General features: G+C 38.3%; 1 protein-coding gene across 4 annotated transcripts in view; it reads right to left on the reverse strand.

Moving 5' to 3' along the window:
• tspan17 (tetraspanin 17) overlaps nt 1–13,089 on the reverse strand; it is a 31,110-nt gene extending 18,021 nt beyond the window's left edge. Inside the window, exon 1 of one of the 4 annotated variants that reach the window (XM_047353491.1) lies at nt 12,488–13,089. In XM_047353491.1, the coding sequence (XP_047209447.1) occupies nt 12,488–12,574 (87 nt within the window). In that variant the 5' untranslated portion in view covers nt 12,575–13,089. The remainder of the gene's footprint in view (nt 1–12,487) is intronic. The other 3 variants (XM_047353493.1, XM_047353490.1, XM_047353489.1) reach the window with 3 other exon arrangements.
• Nucleotides 13,090–15,953: the final 2,864 nt, after the last annotated feature.

Below are 15,953 nucleotides of genomic sequence, written 5' to 3' on the forward strand. Positions count from 1 at the left end.
CGCAAATACCTGATATCTATGGTAAAATGCACTCCAAATATTCAGGTTTATTTTTTTGAAAAGTACACTATCGCCTCTGATGTACAAATTTGATTTTGCAGAATCAAACTATTCAAGGAACGTGAAGCAGAGTAATATTCAAATTTGTATTAGTTACATTTAAAAGGTATTAAATTATTGTAAAGTTGATTGAATAGGATAAAAAAAAAAAAAACTTAAGGCAGCTAATTGGTTTTAAGACAACAAAGGTCCAGCAATGTTAAACATAATAGCCAGGGTAGCAGTGTGGTTTGGTTGGTCTGATAGTTATACAGGTCCTTCTCAAAATATTAGCATATTGTGATAAAGTTCATTATTTTCCATAATGTCATGATGAAAATTTAACATTCATATATTTTAGATACATTGCACACTAACTGAAATATTTCAGGTCTTTTATTGTCTTAATACGGATGATTTTGGCATACAGCTCATGAAAACCCAAAATTCCTATCTCACAAAATTAGCATATTTCATCCGACCAATAAAAGAAAAGTGTTTTTAATACAAAAAACGTCAACCTTCAAATAATCATGTACAGTTATGCACTCAATACTTGGTCGGGAATCCTTTTGCAGAAATGACTGCTTCAATGCGGCGTGGCATGGAGGCAATCAGCCTGTGGCACTGCTGAGGTCTTATGGAGGCCCAGGATGCTTCGATAGCGGCCTTTAGCTCATCCAGAGTGTTGGGTCTTGAGTCTCTCAACGTTCTCTTCACAATATCCCACAGATTCTCTATGGGGTTCAGGTCAGGAGAGTTGGCAGGCCAATTGAGCACAGTGATACCATGGTCAGTAAACCATTTACCAGTGGTTTTGGCACTGTGAGCAGGTGCCAGGTCGTGCTGAAAAATGAAATCTTCATCTCCATAAAGCTTTTCAGCAGATGGAAGCATGAAGTGCTCCAAAATCTCCTGATAGCTAGCTGCATTGACCCTGCCCTTGATAAAACACAGTGGACCAACACCAGCAGCTGACACGGCACCCCAGACCATCACTGACTGTGTGTACTTGACACTGGACTTCTGGCATTTTGGCATTTCCTTCTCCCCAGTCTTCCTCCAGACTCTGGCACCTTGATTTCCGAATGACATGCAGAATTTGCTTTCATCCGAAAAAAGTACTTTGGACCACTGAGCAACAGTCTAGTGCTGCTTCTCTGTAGCCCAGGTCTGGGGAATGCGGCACCTGTAGCCCATTTCCTGCACACGCCTGTGCACGGTGGCTCTGGATGTTTCTACGCCAGACTCAGTCCACTGCTTCCGCAGGTCCCCCAAGGTCTGGAATCGGCCCTTCTCCACAATCTTCCTCAGGGTCCGGTCACCTCTTCTCGTTGTGCAGCGTTTTCTGCCACACTTTTTCCTTCCCACAGACTTCCCACTGAGGTGCCTTGATACAGCACTCTGGGAACAGCCTATTCGTTCAGAAATGTCTTTCTGTGTCTTACCCTCTTGCTTGAGGGTGTCAATAGTGGCCTTCTGGACAGCACTCAGGTCGGCAGTCTTACCCATGATTGGGGTTTTGAGTGATGAACCAGGCTGGGAGTTTTAAAGGCCTCAGGAATCTTTTGCAGGTGTTTAGAGTTAACTCGTTGATTCAGATGATTAGGTTCATAGCTCGTTTAGAGACCCTTTTAATGATATGCTAATTTTGTGAGATAGGAATTTTGGGTTTTCATGAGCTGTATGCCAAAAACATCCGTATTAAGACAATAAAAGACCTGAAATATTTCAGTTAGTGTGCAATGAATCTAAAATATATGAATGTTAAATTTGTATCATTACATTATGGAAAATAATGAACTTTATCACAATATGCTAATATTTTGAGAAGGACCTGTATAACAGTTCTAGTGAAGGTTGTGGTGGGGCTGGATTTAGAGAGAAAGTGACAGCCAGGAAGAGCAAGGATACACAGGCAGACACCAGGTAGCAGAGATTAAAATGGCAGATCAGGAGCTTTACTGTCTTTAACCTGCAGGTTGCTGCAGGTTAAAGACAGACTGTGACCACGAAAGCAGCACAAAACTGGTACCACATGGCACCAGCTCAAACTTTGAGAATATAGAAGCTAACCAAACCTTTAGTATACATTGTATAATATTGTCAACAATCTATTGAAACAAACTTTAGGTTTACTTGTGATACTAAAAAAAAACGAACACTATGCTCTTATAACAAAGGTATATGGGAACAACATTGTTTGCATTCTGTGTGGTTTCTGAATGGTCTTCTTGGGCCTTCAAAAGAAGATTTCTAGTGGTGATTTATTTTCCTGGTTCCTTGTTTCCTCATCTGAACGTCCCCCTGTTAATAGTGTTACTCATCCCTTCACTCAATGCCTAATGAACATATTTAGAAATTATGGATGCACAATTTCAGGAAAATAAGTAACTGGGATACTATAGCAGAGACCTGTGACAACTTTATTGAATACAACTAACCAACATTTGTCTGACTCTTGTCTTCTTTACTATTCCGCACTGTCCCCAAAACACATTTAAGCTTTGGTATCTCAGCCACTAAAAATATACATCAGGTGTGGCCACTGAGTCCGTCCAACTACATTTCCAGTATGCACAGCATGAATCAATGACATTTGAAGCATAGTGTCCTACCAAATCTTTTGTCCAAGCCGTCCATTGCAACTGCGATGTTGCACACACTGATATAGAGATGGCCGCTGCAATCCGACACATTGTGCAGCTCTATAGAGCTGCTTTGCAGTTGCAAAAAACAAAGTGTGAGCCTGAGTTTAGGGAATGACATTAGACGAACAAGCCAAACTAACAAATGCTCACGCAAGAAAAATAAAAAATTTAACAAAGTAACTTTTACATGTGGTTTGAGCAATACCTATCTAGTGGCGTTTGCACACTGTCCACAGGCTGTGCTCTATCTTACAGTCAACATTTTCAAGCAGGGATAAAACAAATTATAATGACAGCATTTTTGTGTTTGTTCTTTTCACAGTTTATTGCTCCATTTTTTTTTTTACAACTTTGCATAAATGAATCACAACAAAAGCAAGAGAGCAAACTGAAAATAATTAAATAACGACTTCCCCTCACTGCAGCCATAGCACAAGAACAAGTTCTACAGAAAGATTACCACAGAAATGCAAACGCAGGCAGACGTGGTGCTACAGAAACTGACAGCATAATGTTGCAGAACATAAATCTTTGTTCTATGCTAATCAGACTGAATACCATCAGATTCAAATGGATGACCAAACAAAGACTAACCATACAAAACCCAATGTTGTTTCCAAGAAGAACAATGTAGCTTTAATTCTCATTTGCAGATATTTTGGATTAAATATTAGGGATAGGATATAAATATGCTTGTTACATTCAATTATCTTTTTACAGTTACTTAAAATGCATCCAGTACTTTAGGAATGGACATAACTGTACATATGTTGGAAAGATACACTAGTAAAGCTCAGTCTGTAGAGTCAACATCTTAACTCTCCTACAATAAAAGCATATTGTTGTAATACATGAACAGAATTTGGTTTGGTCATTGTTACACTATCAAAAAAACTCACCATTCTTTTAATCATGTCGATCCTAATTTTTCTTTATACTAGAAGAATGTCTTAATTGGTTACACAGACATCGACAGAAAACTAATGTTTCACTTTTTATGTTATTAACCTGCTACTTCTACTATCCAAACTCTATGTTTATAAGTCCAACTGAAAGCCAAATTTTATTGAATTACTTTCACATATGAAACCATACATTTTCTTAATAATCGACAGAAAGAATAAAAAAGCCTTTAAAACATGTCTTTTTAAACATTTTAAAATACTTCTTTAATTTGGTGTGTTAGAACGATTTGAAACCGCTGGCATTTTGTGTTTACAGCATACCCAAGTTGAATCCTTTCGTTTATTTCCTTCATACGCCTTTCAGTGATTTTGTCAACTCGATGTGTGCCATGTTCGGTTAGGTTGTTTTTTTATAAAGTTGTTCTTTGTAAAGAAGTGTTGGTTCGAACTCTGCATCTTGGAAGCGCATCTCGACAGTGGAGCTCAGACCAACAGTTATTGTCGTTGGGCTGTCCGAGTTCGTGAAGATATATCTATAGCGTTAGCTTATGCGGTCCGGAAGGTTTACTGCTTACAGGCCAGATACAGGAGCTTTACTGACCTTTTTGAGTTCTTCTCAATCATCATTATCATAGTGTTAGCGTGTAGTAAGCTAGAGATTATCAAATGTTGACTCATTTCAAAATTCAGAAATTTCTTAAATTGGTCGCTCAAATTCAGACCAACTTTAGAAGCTAACAGTTAGCTAGTCACACTATTCTCACAGTGTTTACAGATCTTTTCTGTTACAAATGCTGCCACACAAACAAAACCTAGCTCAACACAAAAGAATGTCTGAGTTTGGTTGTTTATTTGTTGTAGTAACAATGCTTCTTCTCAATAAATCTTATGCTGTTGGAAAGCATGCTCATTTCTCCTTAAAGTTACAGTAGGCAACTTTAGTAAATTTTTGTTAAAACTGTCACCATGTCTTGACAGTACAATATTGGACAGATGATCTATGAAAAAAAATATCAAGCTCTTCTGGCTCCTCCCAGTGGTCCTACTGCCATTTGCAGAAATACACCACTCCCGGTCAGAAACAATCAATCAGAGCTAGGAGGAACGTCAATCACGCTTGTGTATGTGCTCTCACACTCCTGGCCCCACACAGCCCGTAACGTTGTTCAAGCTCAACATTGCCGGTGTGCTGCAGCTGTGCTAAGGATTTGAGGACCAAGTTTGTAGTCAAAGTATGGGCAAGCCATTGTCAATGTAAAGCATACTGTTGTAGTTTCATCCCTAACAGACAATGTGCCATAGCGGTTTTTCCACCGTCATCAGTGGCCCTGCTTACTAGCCTGCACATTCACAGCAGTCTCCGCTGTGGAGGGAGGGACGTAGCACAGCAGAGAGCAAGGGGGAGGGACCTGCAAGGTGTGCTTGCTCAAATTTTCAAGCAATGTCCACTGATTTCCCAGAACTCCCTACAAGGGCTTTAAAAGGGTTCCACATTTATATGGAAAATGCATTTGAAGGTTGAGCTGCAAAAGTAATATAAGGTGGGTTTTGCCAATGAAAAACTTGCCAAATCCTTTATGCTAAACAGCTTAATGTACTTAACTCTTATTTGGTGTTGTTTACTGGATTGGATGATTTAAGCCTGAAGAAACATAGAAACTTGTTCCTTTTCCAAACAAGGGCCTTAGTAGTACATGAGGGAACTATATACAAGCACAACATGGCAATTTATGCCGTTTAACAGTTGGTCACACACTGCCAAAACAAAGGGCACATCTATCATGTCAGCTAGTATGGTTGTGTTGATCACTCTGACTAAAACCTTTTTGTGCAATTTTGCTTTTAATGTCCAAAGGGCTGTCAGCCAGCTCAACGAGTAGTCCCTATTAATCAATACAACAGGGCAACTCAAGAACTACTTCGTATAAAACAATGCAAAAGCTTAAACTTTGCTAATATTATATACATTATTTCCCACAGGTTTTCTGTTCTTTTTAGCGCAAGTAAGTGAATATCCGTTAAGAAGACCATCACTCTTTTGGGTTGATAAATGCTTTAAAACATTAAACACATTTCTGTGATTTTTAGCTACAAGATGAAACACCTTAGATCACTTATCGCACAGTCATCACATTACCCATCTGTCACTGTCGCTTGCTCAGTAGTCTTTAATCAGTCTGAGCAAGTGTCCTTTAATCAGCTTAAGAAAAAAAAGCTTGTGTCATTAAGGCATAACTTACTCCCAGGAAAAACATTTTATTCCTTTCCTTTTCTAAATTTACATTTTTAAGATTTCTGGAGCTAATTCCTTATGTAATTATTAGCACCGACCAGGCACACACAATCATGTCTGAGGTTCTAGCCCCAAATTAGGAATCCAACGTCTCCTGCATGTTAGGCAGGCACTGAGATGGCCTGTTTTTTTAATCAGGCAGCTCTACCACAAATTACTCTAACTCTTGAGGATATCTGCCAATATTCAGACCTTCATTGTGGCCAGGAAAGGTGTTATTTTCACCTTCAACAGGAAGACCTGCAGTGGTATCCTTACCTGATATGTGCTTGAGATTTTGTTTTATATGTTTGTGGTTCTTTTTGCCCTATAGTTGACATCTATATGGCTAACAAAGTAAACTTCGAGAGCCATTTTGAAATGGGACTGAGATTTTAATCAATCTAACTTGTGTTTATTTTTTAACAAAATCCTTACAAATTCATATTATTTTAAGGACAGAGTCTAACATTACCTCACAATCCCAGTACCCAGTTCTGAATACCTACAGGTCCTTCTCAAAAAATTAGCATATTGTGATAAAGTTCATTATTTTCCATAATGTCATGATGAAAATTTAACATTCATATATTTTAGATTCATTGCACACTAACTGAAATATTTCAAGTCTTTTATTGTCTTAATACGGATGATTTTGGCATACAGCTCATGAAAACCCAAAATTCCTATCTCACAAAATTAGCATATCATTAAAAGGGTCTCTAAACGAGCTATGAACCTAATCATCTGAATCAACGAGTTAACTCTAAACACCTGCAAAAGATTCCTGAGGCCTTTAAAACTCCCAGCCTGGTTCATCACTCAAAACCCCAATCATGGGTAAGACTGCCGACCTGACTGCTGTCCAGAAGGCCACTATTGACACCCTCAAGCAAGAGGGTAAGACACAGAAAGAAATTTCTGAACAAATAGGCTGTTCCCAGAGTGCTGTATCAAGGCACCTCAGTGGGAAGTCTGTGGGAAGGAAAAAGTGTGGCAGAAAACACTGCACAACGAGAAGAGGTGACCGGACCCTGAGGAAGATTGTGGAGAAGGGCCGATTCCAGACCTTGGGGGACCTGCGGAAGCAGTGGACTGAGTCTGGAGTAGAAACATCCAGAGCCACCGTGCACAGGCGTGTGCAGGAAATAGGCTACAGGTGCCGCATTCCCCAGACCTGGGCTACAGAGAAGCAGCACTGGACTGTTGCTCAGTGGTCCAAAGTACTTTTTTCGGATGAAAGCAAATTCTGCATGTCATTCGGAAATCAAGGTGTCAGAGTCTGGAGGAAGACTGGGGAGAAGGAAATGCCAAAATGCCAGAAGTCCAGTGTCAAGTACCCACAGTCAGTGATGGTCTGGGGTGCCGTGTCAGCTGCTGGTGTTGGTCCACTGTGTTTTATCAAGGGCAGGGTCAATGCAGCTAGCTATCAGGAGATTTTGGAGCACTTCATGCTTCCATCTGCTGAAAAGCTTTATGGAGATGAAGATTTCATTTTTCAGCACGACCTGGCACCTGCTCACAGTGCCAAAACCACTGGTAAATGGTTTACTGACCATGGTATCACTGTGCTCAATTGGCCTGCCAACTCTCCTGACCTGAACCCCATAGAGAATCTGTGGGATATTGTGAAGAGAACGTTGAGAGACTCAAGACCCAACACTCTGGATGAGCTAAAGGCCGCTATCGAAGCATCCTGGGCCTCCATAAGACCTCAGCAGTGCCACAGGCTGATTGCCTCCATGCCACGCCGCATTGAAGCAGTCATTTCTGCAAAAAGATTCCCGACCAAGTATTGAGTGCATAACTGTACATGATTATTTGAAGGTTGACATTTTTTGTATTAAAAACACTTTTCTTTTATTGGTCGGATGAAATATGCTAATTTTGTGAGATAGGAATTTTGGGTTTTCATGAGCTGTATGTCAAAATCATCCGTATTAAGACAATAAAAGACCTGAAATATTTCAGTTAGTGTGCAATGAATCTAAAATATATGAATGTTAAATTTTCATCATGACATTATGGAAAATAATGAACTTTATCACAATATGCATATTTTTTGAGAAGGACCTGTATATGTGACAACACTCAATGCTTTTCAAGCTCTATCCGCAAATCAAACTTGCCTCATGGCACACAAAGACTGGGATTGAATGGAATTCAAATGAATGGATGCACCGAAACCAATCTGAACTTGCTTTTGAGCATTGCCACATTACGTCCTTTTATCTAACTTTTTCCAGAGTGAAATGTGAACCCTGGAGGTTAAGCTGAGGTCAGACTCCAAAACTATAATACTACTGTATTATTTCCACTGTAAGACAACAGTGCTCTTTATTGCCTGTTGTGACAATCTTTTACCACCTCTTAACAGTTGGGAAATAAATGTAAGCAGGAAAAGCAGTGCTTCAGCTCCATTTAAAAACCACACTCAGTCTTTGAATATTTATCCTCCAACTCTGCTTGTAGGTAATTTGCATCTCATTCTTCACTCAGCTTTAATAACTGTAGTTTTGTACTTCATCACAGAACAAATAAAGTCTGGAACAAGATCTTTTTGTAATTGCTTTCCTATTCAGGTTCAAGGATTGTTTAAGGAAAGTTCTGACTAATCATAGTGTCACAAAACGAATCTTTTTTTCCATTAGAACTAAGGGATTATCAACATGAGAAAATCCCTCCTTGAGCTGTACAATCGTATTAACCCCAACCAACTACAAGACAAGTCTCCATCATCTTTGACATGCCCATATGAATAAGTAAAGACTCAACAGGATATTCAAAGAGTGAAACTCTAAACGTAGTCAGTATTTCAGATACATCAACAGAAATGCCTCAAAGCCTCCTGAATAGCTCGTCTGACTCAAACACTTAAATATTTTCAAAGGTTTATTTACCTAAACATGCCTCAAATTCAGGAGTTAAATGTCCTAAATTATTTGCACAGGAAAAGCTTTATTACGAAGATTAAGGTTTTAAGACCTGTTAAAAACTGCTGTCAAGCATATCTGTAGTAGCCGGTACGCACTGTGTTTCGTAACATCCAAAACGACCTGAGGAAATCACGCTGTGCAAGCTTGATAAAAACTTGATAATAACCTGAATAATACTGTATGAGGCAGGATTTAGTGGATGTGAAACAGATGTGTACAGAACATGTTTCAGCCTTTTACGTGTAAAACATTTCAAAACCAGTTATGCTTTTTGTACCCACTATATACAATAACATGACCCACAGCTTGAGTTGGTCTATCACTACATTAAAGTATGTAGTTGTACCATATGGTTGTATAGATAGATAACATATCTTAAAACACATCAGTACTCAAAAGTGTCCGTTTGCGACTGGATCAGCTCAGGTAAAAGCTAATACCACAAGCCAACAGGGTTCCAGCTCTAAATTTATCTTGACGGGTGTGTTCCCAAACAACAGCATTCACACGTGTCCCCCGATAGCTTTCCACCTCCGTGAGACCATCCAGTGTGTGCTGTAGCACCAACTGTGAACAGACAATGTGGAGCTGTGGAGCTGCCTAATGACACCCTGAATCCAACCAATTTGGTAACTTGGTTACAGCTTAACAAGCTCTTAATTACAGCAGGCAGAGCTTCCACACATTTCAGCAGCTCGAGCAGAAAATGTGATTAATTAAATAGATATGAGGAATGCATCTATTCCAGAGACGAGAGAAGGTGTGTTGTTTGCCGGCGTGAATATTTGGCTGTCTAGAGCAAGCTCGGAGAGACAGGAAAACTCACTGAGAAAAGAAGCACAAGGTTGAACCCAACAGAGTATTTATGGCCTTACAATCATTCTCTCCCAATTTAGGCAGTGTTTTCAAGCTTGAAAAGATTGCTTTGAGAAAAACAAATGAACTGATTTAAGAGGAATAACCCCTATCTCTATCTATTTGACCAATGCACGAGCTTGTCTATCAAAATCAGGCTGCGCAGTACACACACAAGTGGGAAACATCTTCTTGGAAACAGCCAGCGAGCTGGAACATGTTCCACAGTTGCACGCAAAGTGCAGATATGCGCCTGTTGGCTTGGCCCGAGTGTCAAACTGAAAGAACAAAATATGAGTCAGACACAGCACCACAGCCCTCTGACTCAATATTTCCCGCTTGAACCCTCAGTCCAACTGAATTGCAAAGCACTTCTCATTCGAGGCAAATTACGGTAGGCCTACATATATATAAACATGTGTCATTCTCTTCATACAACTTTGGCCCATGGGATTTATCTAGTTCATATTACCTCAGTTTTATATGAAAGTGTCAAAGTCACACACTTTTTAAAGGTTTGGAGGTGTGAGTAGGTGATGATGAAAAGGAAGCGAGCATCTGTGTTTCATATATTTAATGAGTCAATTAGAACGTATGCATTATGGATGAAAACAAGAGCCTCAAAGCCCCCCAGTGACTCCCTTTCAGCCGGTCTTTGTTCTTACCATTCCTCTTTGTGCATTCGAGGGTTTGTGAGCGCAGAAAAACAAAGCTGTCGAGCAAAGCCTGAACACCATAGCTGTGGAGACTTTAAAAGAGATGTATGAAAAGAGCAGGGCTGGGTAGCATTCAGGCCGTGTGGCCTTTTCTTTACAACTGTGTGTGGGAAGACCCTCCAGGGCAGATAGACACACCATTACTTCACCCACAGACATTATGCTACACCAGCCGCACAGAGGCGATTCAGGTGGGTCAGGAAGGGACGGGTGAGGCAACCTAAACAGAGAATCTTTTGACGATCTGGAGGGATAAAGATGGAGGATATGCTGTAAAGGAGATATGCCATTTCTCGCACTCAGCTTGATACCAACACATACAAATAAAGCAGGAATTACACAAACAGTATAGTCAGTTACTTAGCTATTTTGTTGAAAAACGTGGGCATTAGACAACATTTGGACATAATGTCTGATTTTAACCAAATGGCAATTTGTGTTTTAAGGAAAATTTAAGACACCAAACCAGCCAGTAAAAAAAAGTATAAACAAGTATATATGTTACACAAACTTTATTTAAAAAAAACTTTTAAACCACTGCCCCAGGGCTCATAACCTGAACAACCTAAATTAGAAAAATCATGATTAATACAAACTTGTCTGTCACATAAGAAGTCACTAATTTACAACTAAATCCACTGGCCACTTTATAAGGTACACCTCTTCAGTTGCTTGTTAAGACCAATTTAGACTCAACCAATCACATGGCAGCAACTAAGAGCATTTAGAGATCTATACATTATGAAGATGACTTGCGTAAGTTCAAATCATGAATCAAAATGAGGAAGAAATGGGATTTAAAAGATTTTGAAAGTGGTATGGTTGTTGGTGCCAGACAGGCTGATGTGAGAATTTCAAAACTCCTGCTCTACTGGAAAATTCACACACAACCATCTCTTGGGTTTACAGAGAATTATTCAAGAAATAGAAAAAAATCCAGTTAGCAGCAGTCGTGTGGACAAAAATATCTTGTACCATTACTAAACACATCAAACCTTGAAACAAACGGGCTTTAGCTGCAAAGGACCATACCAGGTGCCACTGATATCAGCTAAGAACAGGAAACTGAGGCTACATTTTCCACAGGCCTCCAAAACTGAACAATAACCTTAGGCCTTAGTACTGATTGACTACATTTCAACACTGCAGCCCATGTAACTTTTGTTGCTGACAATGTCTATTCCTTTACACCCACAATGTACCCATTGTCTTATGGCTACTTTCTGCAAGATAACACAAAGTCCAAATCACCTCAAACTGATTTCCTGAATGTTACAATAAGCTCAGTGTACTCCTGCAGAGCCACCAGATGACAATCCAATAGACCACCTTTAGGATGCAGCGGAACAAGGGATTTGCATCACAGTTGTGCAGCCGACAATCTCTGAGGAATCTTTCTGACACCTTGTTGACTTTATGCCGTGAAGATGTAAGGCAGCTCTGAAGGCAAAAGGGAGTCCAACCTGGTACTAGCAAGATGTACAGTACTAAACAATACAATTATATGTTTTAAAGGCCACAATCAGCCACTTATTAGATAAAAAAAAAATAACGTATATAAATCAAACTTTAGCATACAACATCAATGGTTAAAACAAGCCACCTTTATTTTAATATATAACTTTTTTGTCAACCTACAGAATGATTTGCAATATTTACGGAAGCTCAAAGAGCACAAACTATTTTTCACACTCAAGTTGTTGAGGCCAACAATAAAACACAAACAAAAAAATGTGGTAAATAAACTATTATATTGTTACTGAGTTTATTTAAAACGTTTAAAATCCCTCTATGGCGACTGCCTTAAACCTATTAAATTCCACCAACTGATGCAGAGTAATCAAGATTAATACAAGCTTATCTGTTATGTGAGAAATCACTAATTATGCAAATCAGAACAACTGGATTAAAAGAGTTCAATACTTTAAAGCCAGAACAAGTGGCTTAACAATACCAAAAAATATACATTAATATAGGTTAGACATAGACAACACCAACGGTCGATACGGTACTCTAACTTTTTACCATAAAATATTACTTTTTTAGTGAACCCACTAACTCAGTTTCTATTGGTACATAAAGTGGAACAAACACAAAAAACAAATGAACTTACCCAAAATATAATGTTGAATCCAAATAAGAAGTATTTAACGCAGCAGCTGACTTCGGCTCCCTTTATGCGATGGTGTTTTCTGCTCATTCTTCCAAGGAACAGTGGTGGCTATCTGGGAAGCTAAAGTAACCTAAAGCGATAGGTACTTGGAAAGCTCAGCTAAAGTCACAGTTCTAGAGCTACTCCCATCAAGGTTAGTTGTCCCCATTAGCTGAACGGAACACGGTTTACTCACCGGGGACCTCCGAGCAGGTCAAATCAAACAAAAGTCACTTGTTATTTTTTCTCTCTTGCTAGCCCAGCTAGCTCGTAACTTCTACCGTTAGCGTTAACGGCTAACAACAACAATTCGGGGACACCTAACTAAGGCACAGACATCCATCTGCAATCCCTCTGACATTCAACGAAAGAAGGCTCTTTGCTTAAAAAAAAAAAAAAAAAACACCCACAGATAGTGTTAAAGCGGATGGCCCTTCAGCTTAACACCTCCATTGTTATCTCTTCTACTCCATCGCTGCTAATAAGATCCTTCATCTTTGTTTTCTTTTTTTCCAGGGAAGCAAGCCCTTGCTGTCAAACGACAAAACCCACTGTGTTGGCTTTTAGCCCCTTTTACCTCAAGAGCGGCCTCTTGTGTCTCGAATTAGTTTTTTTTTCTCACTAACTTAAAAAAAAGTTAAAGTTAAGCCTTTTTCCTCATAATCCAATTTAAAAGCACTTTATTGATCAGATGAATAGTAAGAGCTTCATTCAAGATGAACTCATTATAGGCGTGTTAATAAATCAATGAAAAATATCACAAAACACATTTACCCACTGTTTATATTCTAGTAATTAATGATAATTTATAAAACATGCTATTAATTATGGTTGCCATAAACCTATTTTAATTATGGGGTAATAAAGTTATGCCTCTGCGACAATGAAACATGAGTACAGGGGCGCATCTACAAAGTTACCAAAGGGTTGGTGAAATAGTGGCCACTGGCCATGTTGTGGTGGCACACCAAAACAACCAATATATAACAGAAGTTTAGAATTTTATCATGGTGTCCCAATTAAGTTATTTAATATTTATTAAGTACAATTCTATGGAGCATGTAATGGAGCAAATAAATAAATTATGAAACTCACTGAAACGTTCACTCTCCCTACAAAAAATTACATAAATGAAAAATATGATTCATATACAATTAAGCCCTAAATTATTCATACTACCGGCAGACTTTATATCAACAATTGTTTTCATTAAACCCAATACTTTCTTTCAAATGGGAAATGACACAGATATGTTTCAAACGACAATAAAATAAAGAAAAAGGTGGATTAGTTTTGAAAGAAAACCTTTTCTATTTAAATGTAAGGAAAGAAAATGGCATGTCAAGAATTATTTCCTGGTGGCACTCCTGCATGGGGAGTTATTATTATTTTTTATGAATGAAAGCCAAAGTTTTATTGAATTCTGTGTTAGGGTGTGTGTCATAATTAGGGTTATGTTTTGTGTACATTGTTAAATATATTTCTATTAAACATTTATATTTATGTAGATTGATGCTCAGCTTCATGCTTGTCATTGCAGGACATGAACATGTCAGTCAGTCATTTTCTACCACTTATTCCATAGTGGGTCGCAGGGAGCTGGTGCCTATCTCCAGCAGTCTATGGGCGAGAGGTGGGGTACACCCTGAACAGGTCACCAGTCCATCGCAGGGCAACACACAAACAACCATGCACACACTCATTCATACACCTAAGGGCAATTTAGAGTGACCAATTAACCTAACAGGAATGTCTTTTGGACTGTGGGAGGAAGCCGGAGTACCCGGTGAGAACCCACGCATGCATGTGAACACGTGTCAAAAATAATAATAAATGCAGATGTACATTTGCACCATTCGGAATTACCTGCCAAGGTGTTGTGGGTGTGACAGAATTATACTCTGTCTTGAATAGTCTGGAAAACAATCCTATCTGATTTTAGTGTCTAATGGGAAAAAAGTTTTGAAAAATATTGGTATTTCTAGATTTGAGTCCATATCTAACTTTTAGAGTGGAAAAACAATAAGTCACAATATGCAGTTTTAGTGCCACATAAAGAAGTCTAGAGTATAACCTTTTATTAAATTAACATTTTACTCATAAACTCATTAGGTAAACAGGTGACTTTTTGAACTGTTGTATTCTGTTTATTTACTTACTTAATTACTTACTTGTTACCTTCTTTATAGTCTGTGCTTTACCAGGTTTTTAGCAGCTTTCAGTTTTGTTAAACTTGACTATTTTGTAGAAAACAAATTGTTTACATGATAAAAAAAAAACAGAAAATAAGAATCTTTAAATTTCTGTGTGCAAAATTTGATATTTTGAAATGAGAAATGCTCAGGTATTAATATAATTAGGCTGGCTATCTGTAGACTTTTTAAATGTGTGCTTTTTGGTAGGTCTAATATCTGGTGGCTATATTTTCAAAGGACCCTTTGTTGGAAAAGAAGCAGATAATGTCTTTAAAGTCATGAAATGCTCAGAGATGTGTTTCCCAGGACATGCTTGAACAGAGTCGGGTCCATTAGTGTTGACTAATTTGAACTTCAGTCTGAAGTCCTACAGATGGCAGTCTATGAACCTGGTTTAAGTTTGCTTTTAACCTTTGGATGCTGCTTTTTGGGGACATTACACTTCCCAAACATTTGCCACAAATATAATGAACTAACAGTGAACTCAGCACAAGATAGAAAGTCAAAGATAAAAAGTCTTTATGGTCTCATGAGGTAGGCCATTATTGTTGTTTTGACTTTATTTAGAGAAAACGGTGCATGTAGCTTATTTCAATTATCACATTTTTATGACTATATTTAAAAGTGGGACTTTTAAATCATTGAAGCTACGGTATTTGCAAAATGCTGTATTAGTACAAGCAAATCACACCATTATTTACTTTTAATATTAATATTATTATCTATACCAGATAATTCCCCGCTTTTTGATGAGAATGCACAGGAGTGCTACAGTCTGACCTTGGTCTCGAGAAGTTATATTAATATATATAGTTATTAAAAATTTTTCTTTTTCTCTTAAGTTTTTATATATTAAAATAAAAGAAGTGAAATAAATTCTACAATCTTAATAATATCTCAAACAACTTTAAATGAACATTAAACTCTTTAACAAAAACTAAGCATAAATGGTTCTTTGCAAATGACCTTCCATAATTCTACAGCCTGTAAAGGTGCCCTTGAAGCAATACGTTGAAATAATTGTGTTCTGTACCTTACATCACAGTGAAATGTCACTTTCATCTATATTTGGAGCATTGAAATTTGAAGGCAGAGCATCTCGGTCAGAATGAGGTGTGGATTTGATTCTTTCTTTTTTCTTTGGAGTTGTTGTAACAATGGTCTGAAATTTTATCCCATGATCATTTATTAAACTGAGTTGTTAGTTAACTCTGTGGCTGCAAATGCCTTAT

This window comes from Girardinichthys multiradiatus, chromosome 23 (assembly GCF_021462225.1).
Source record: "Girardinichthys multiradiatus isolate DD_20200921_A chromosome 23, DD_fGirMul_XY1, whole genome shotgun sequence".
In the NCBI taxonomy this organism is placed as follows: domain Eukaryota; kingdom Metazoa; phylum Chordata; class Actinopteri; order Cyprinodontiformes; family Goodeidae; genus Girardinichthys; species Girardinichthys multiradiatus.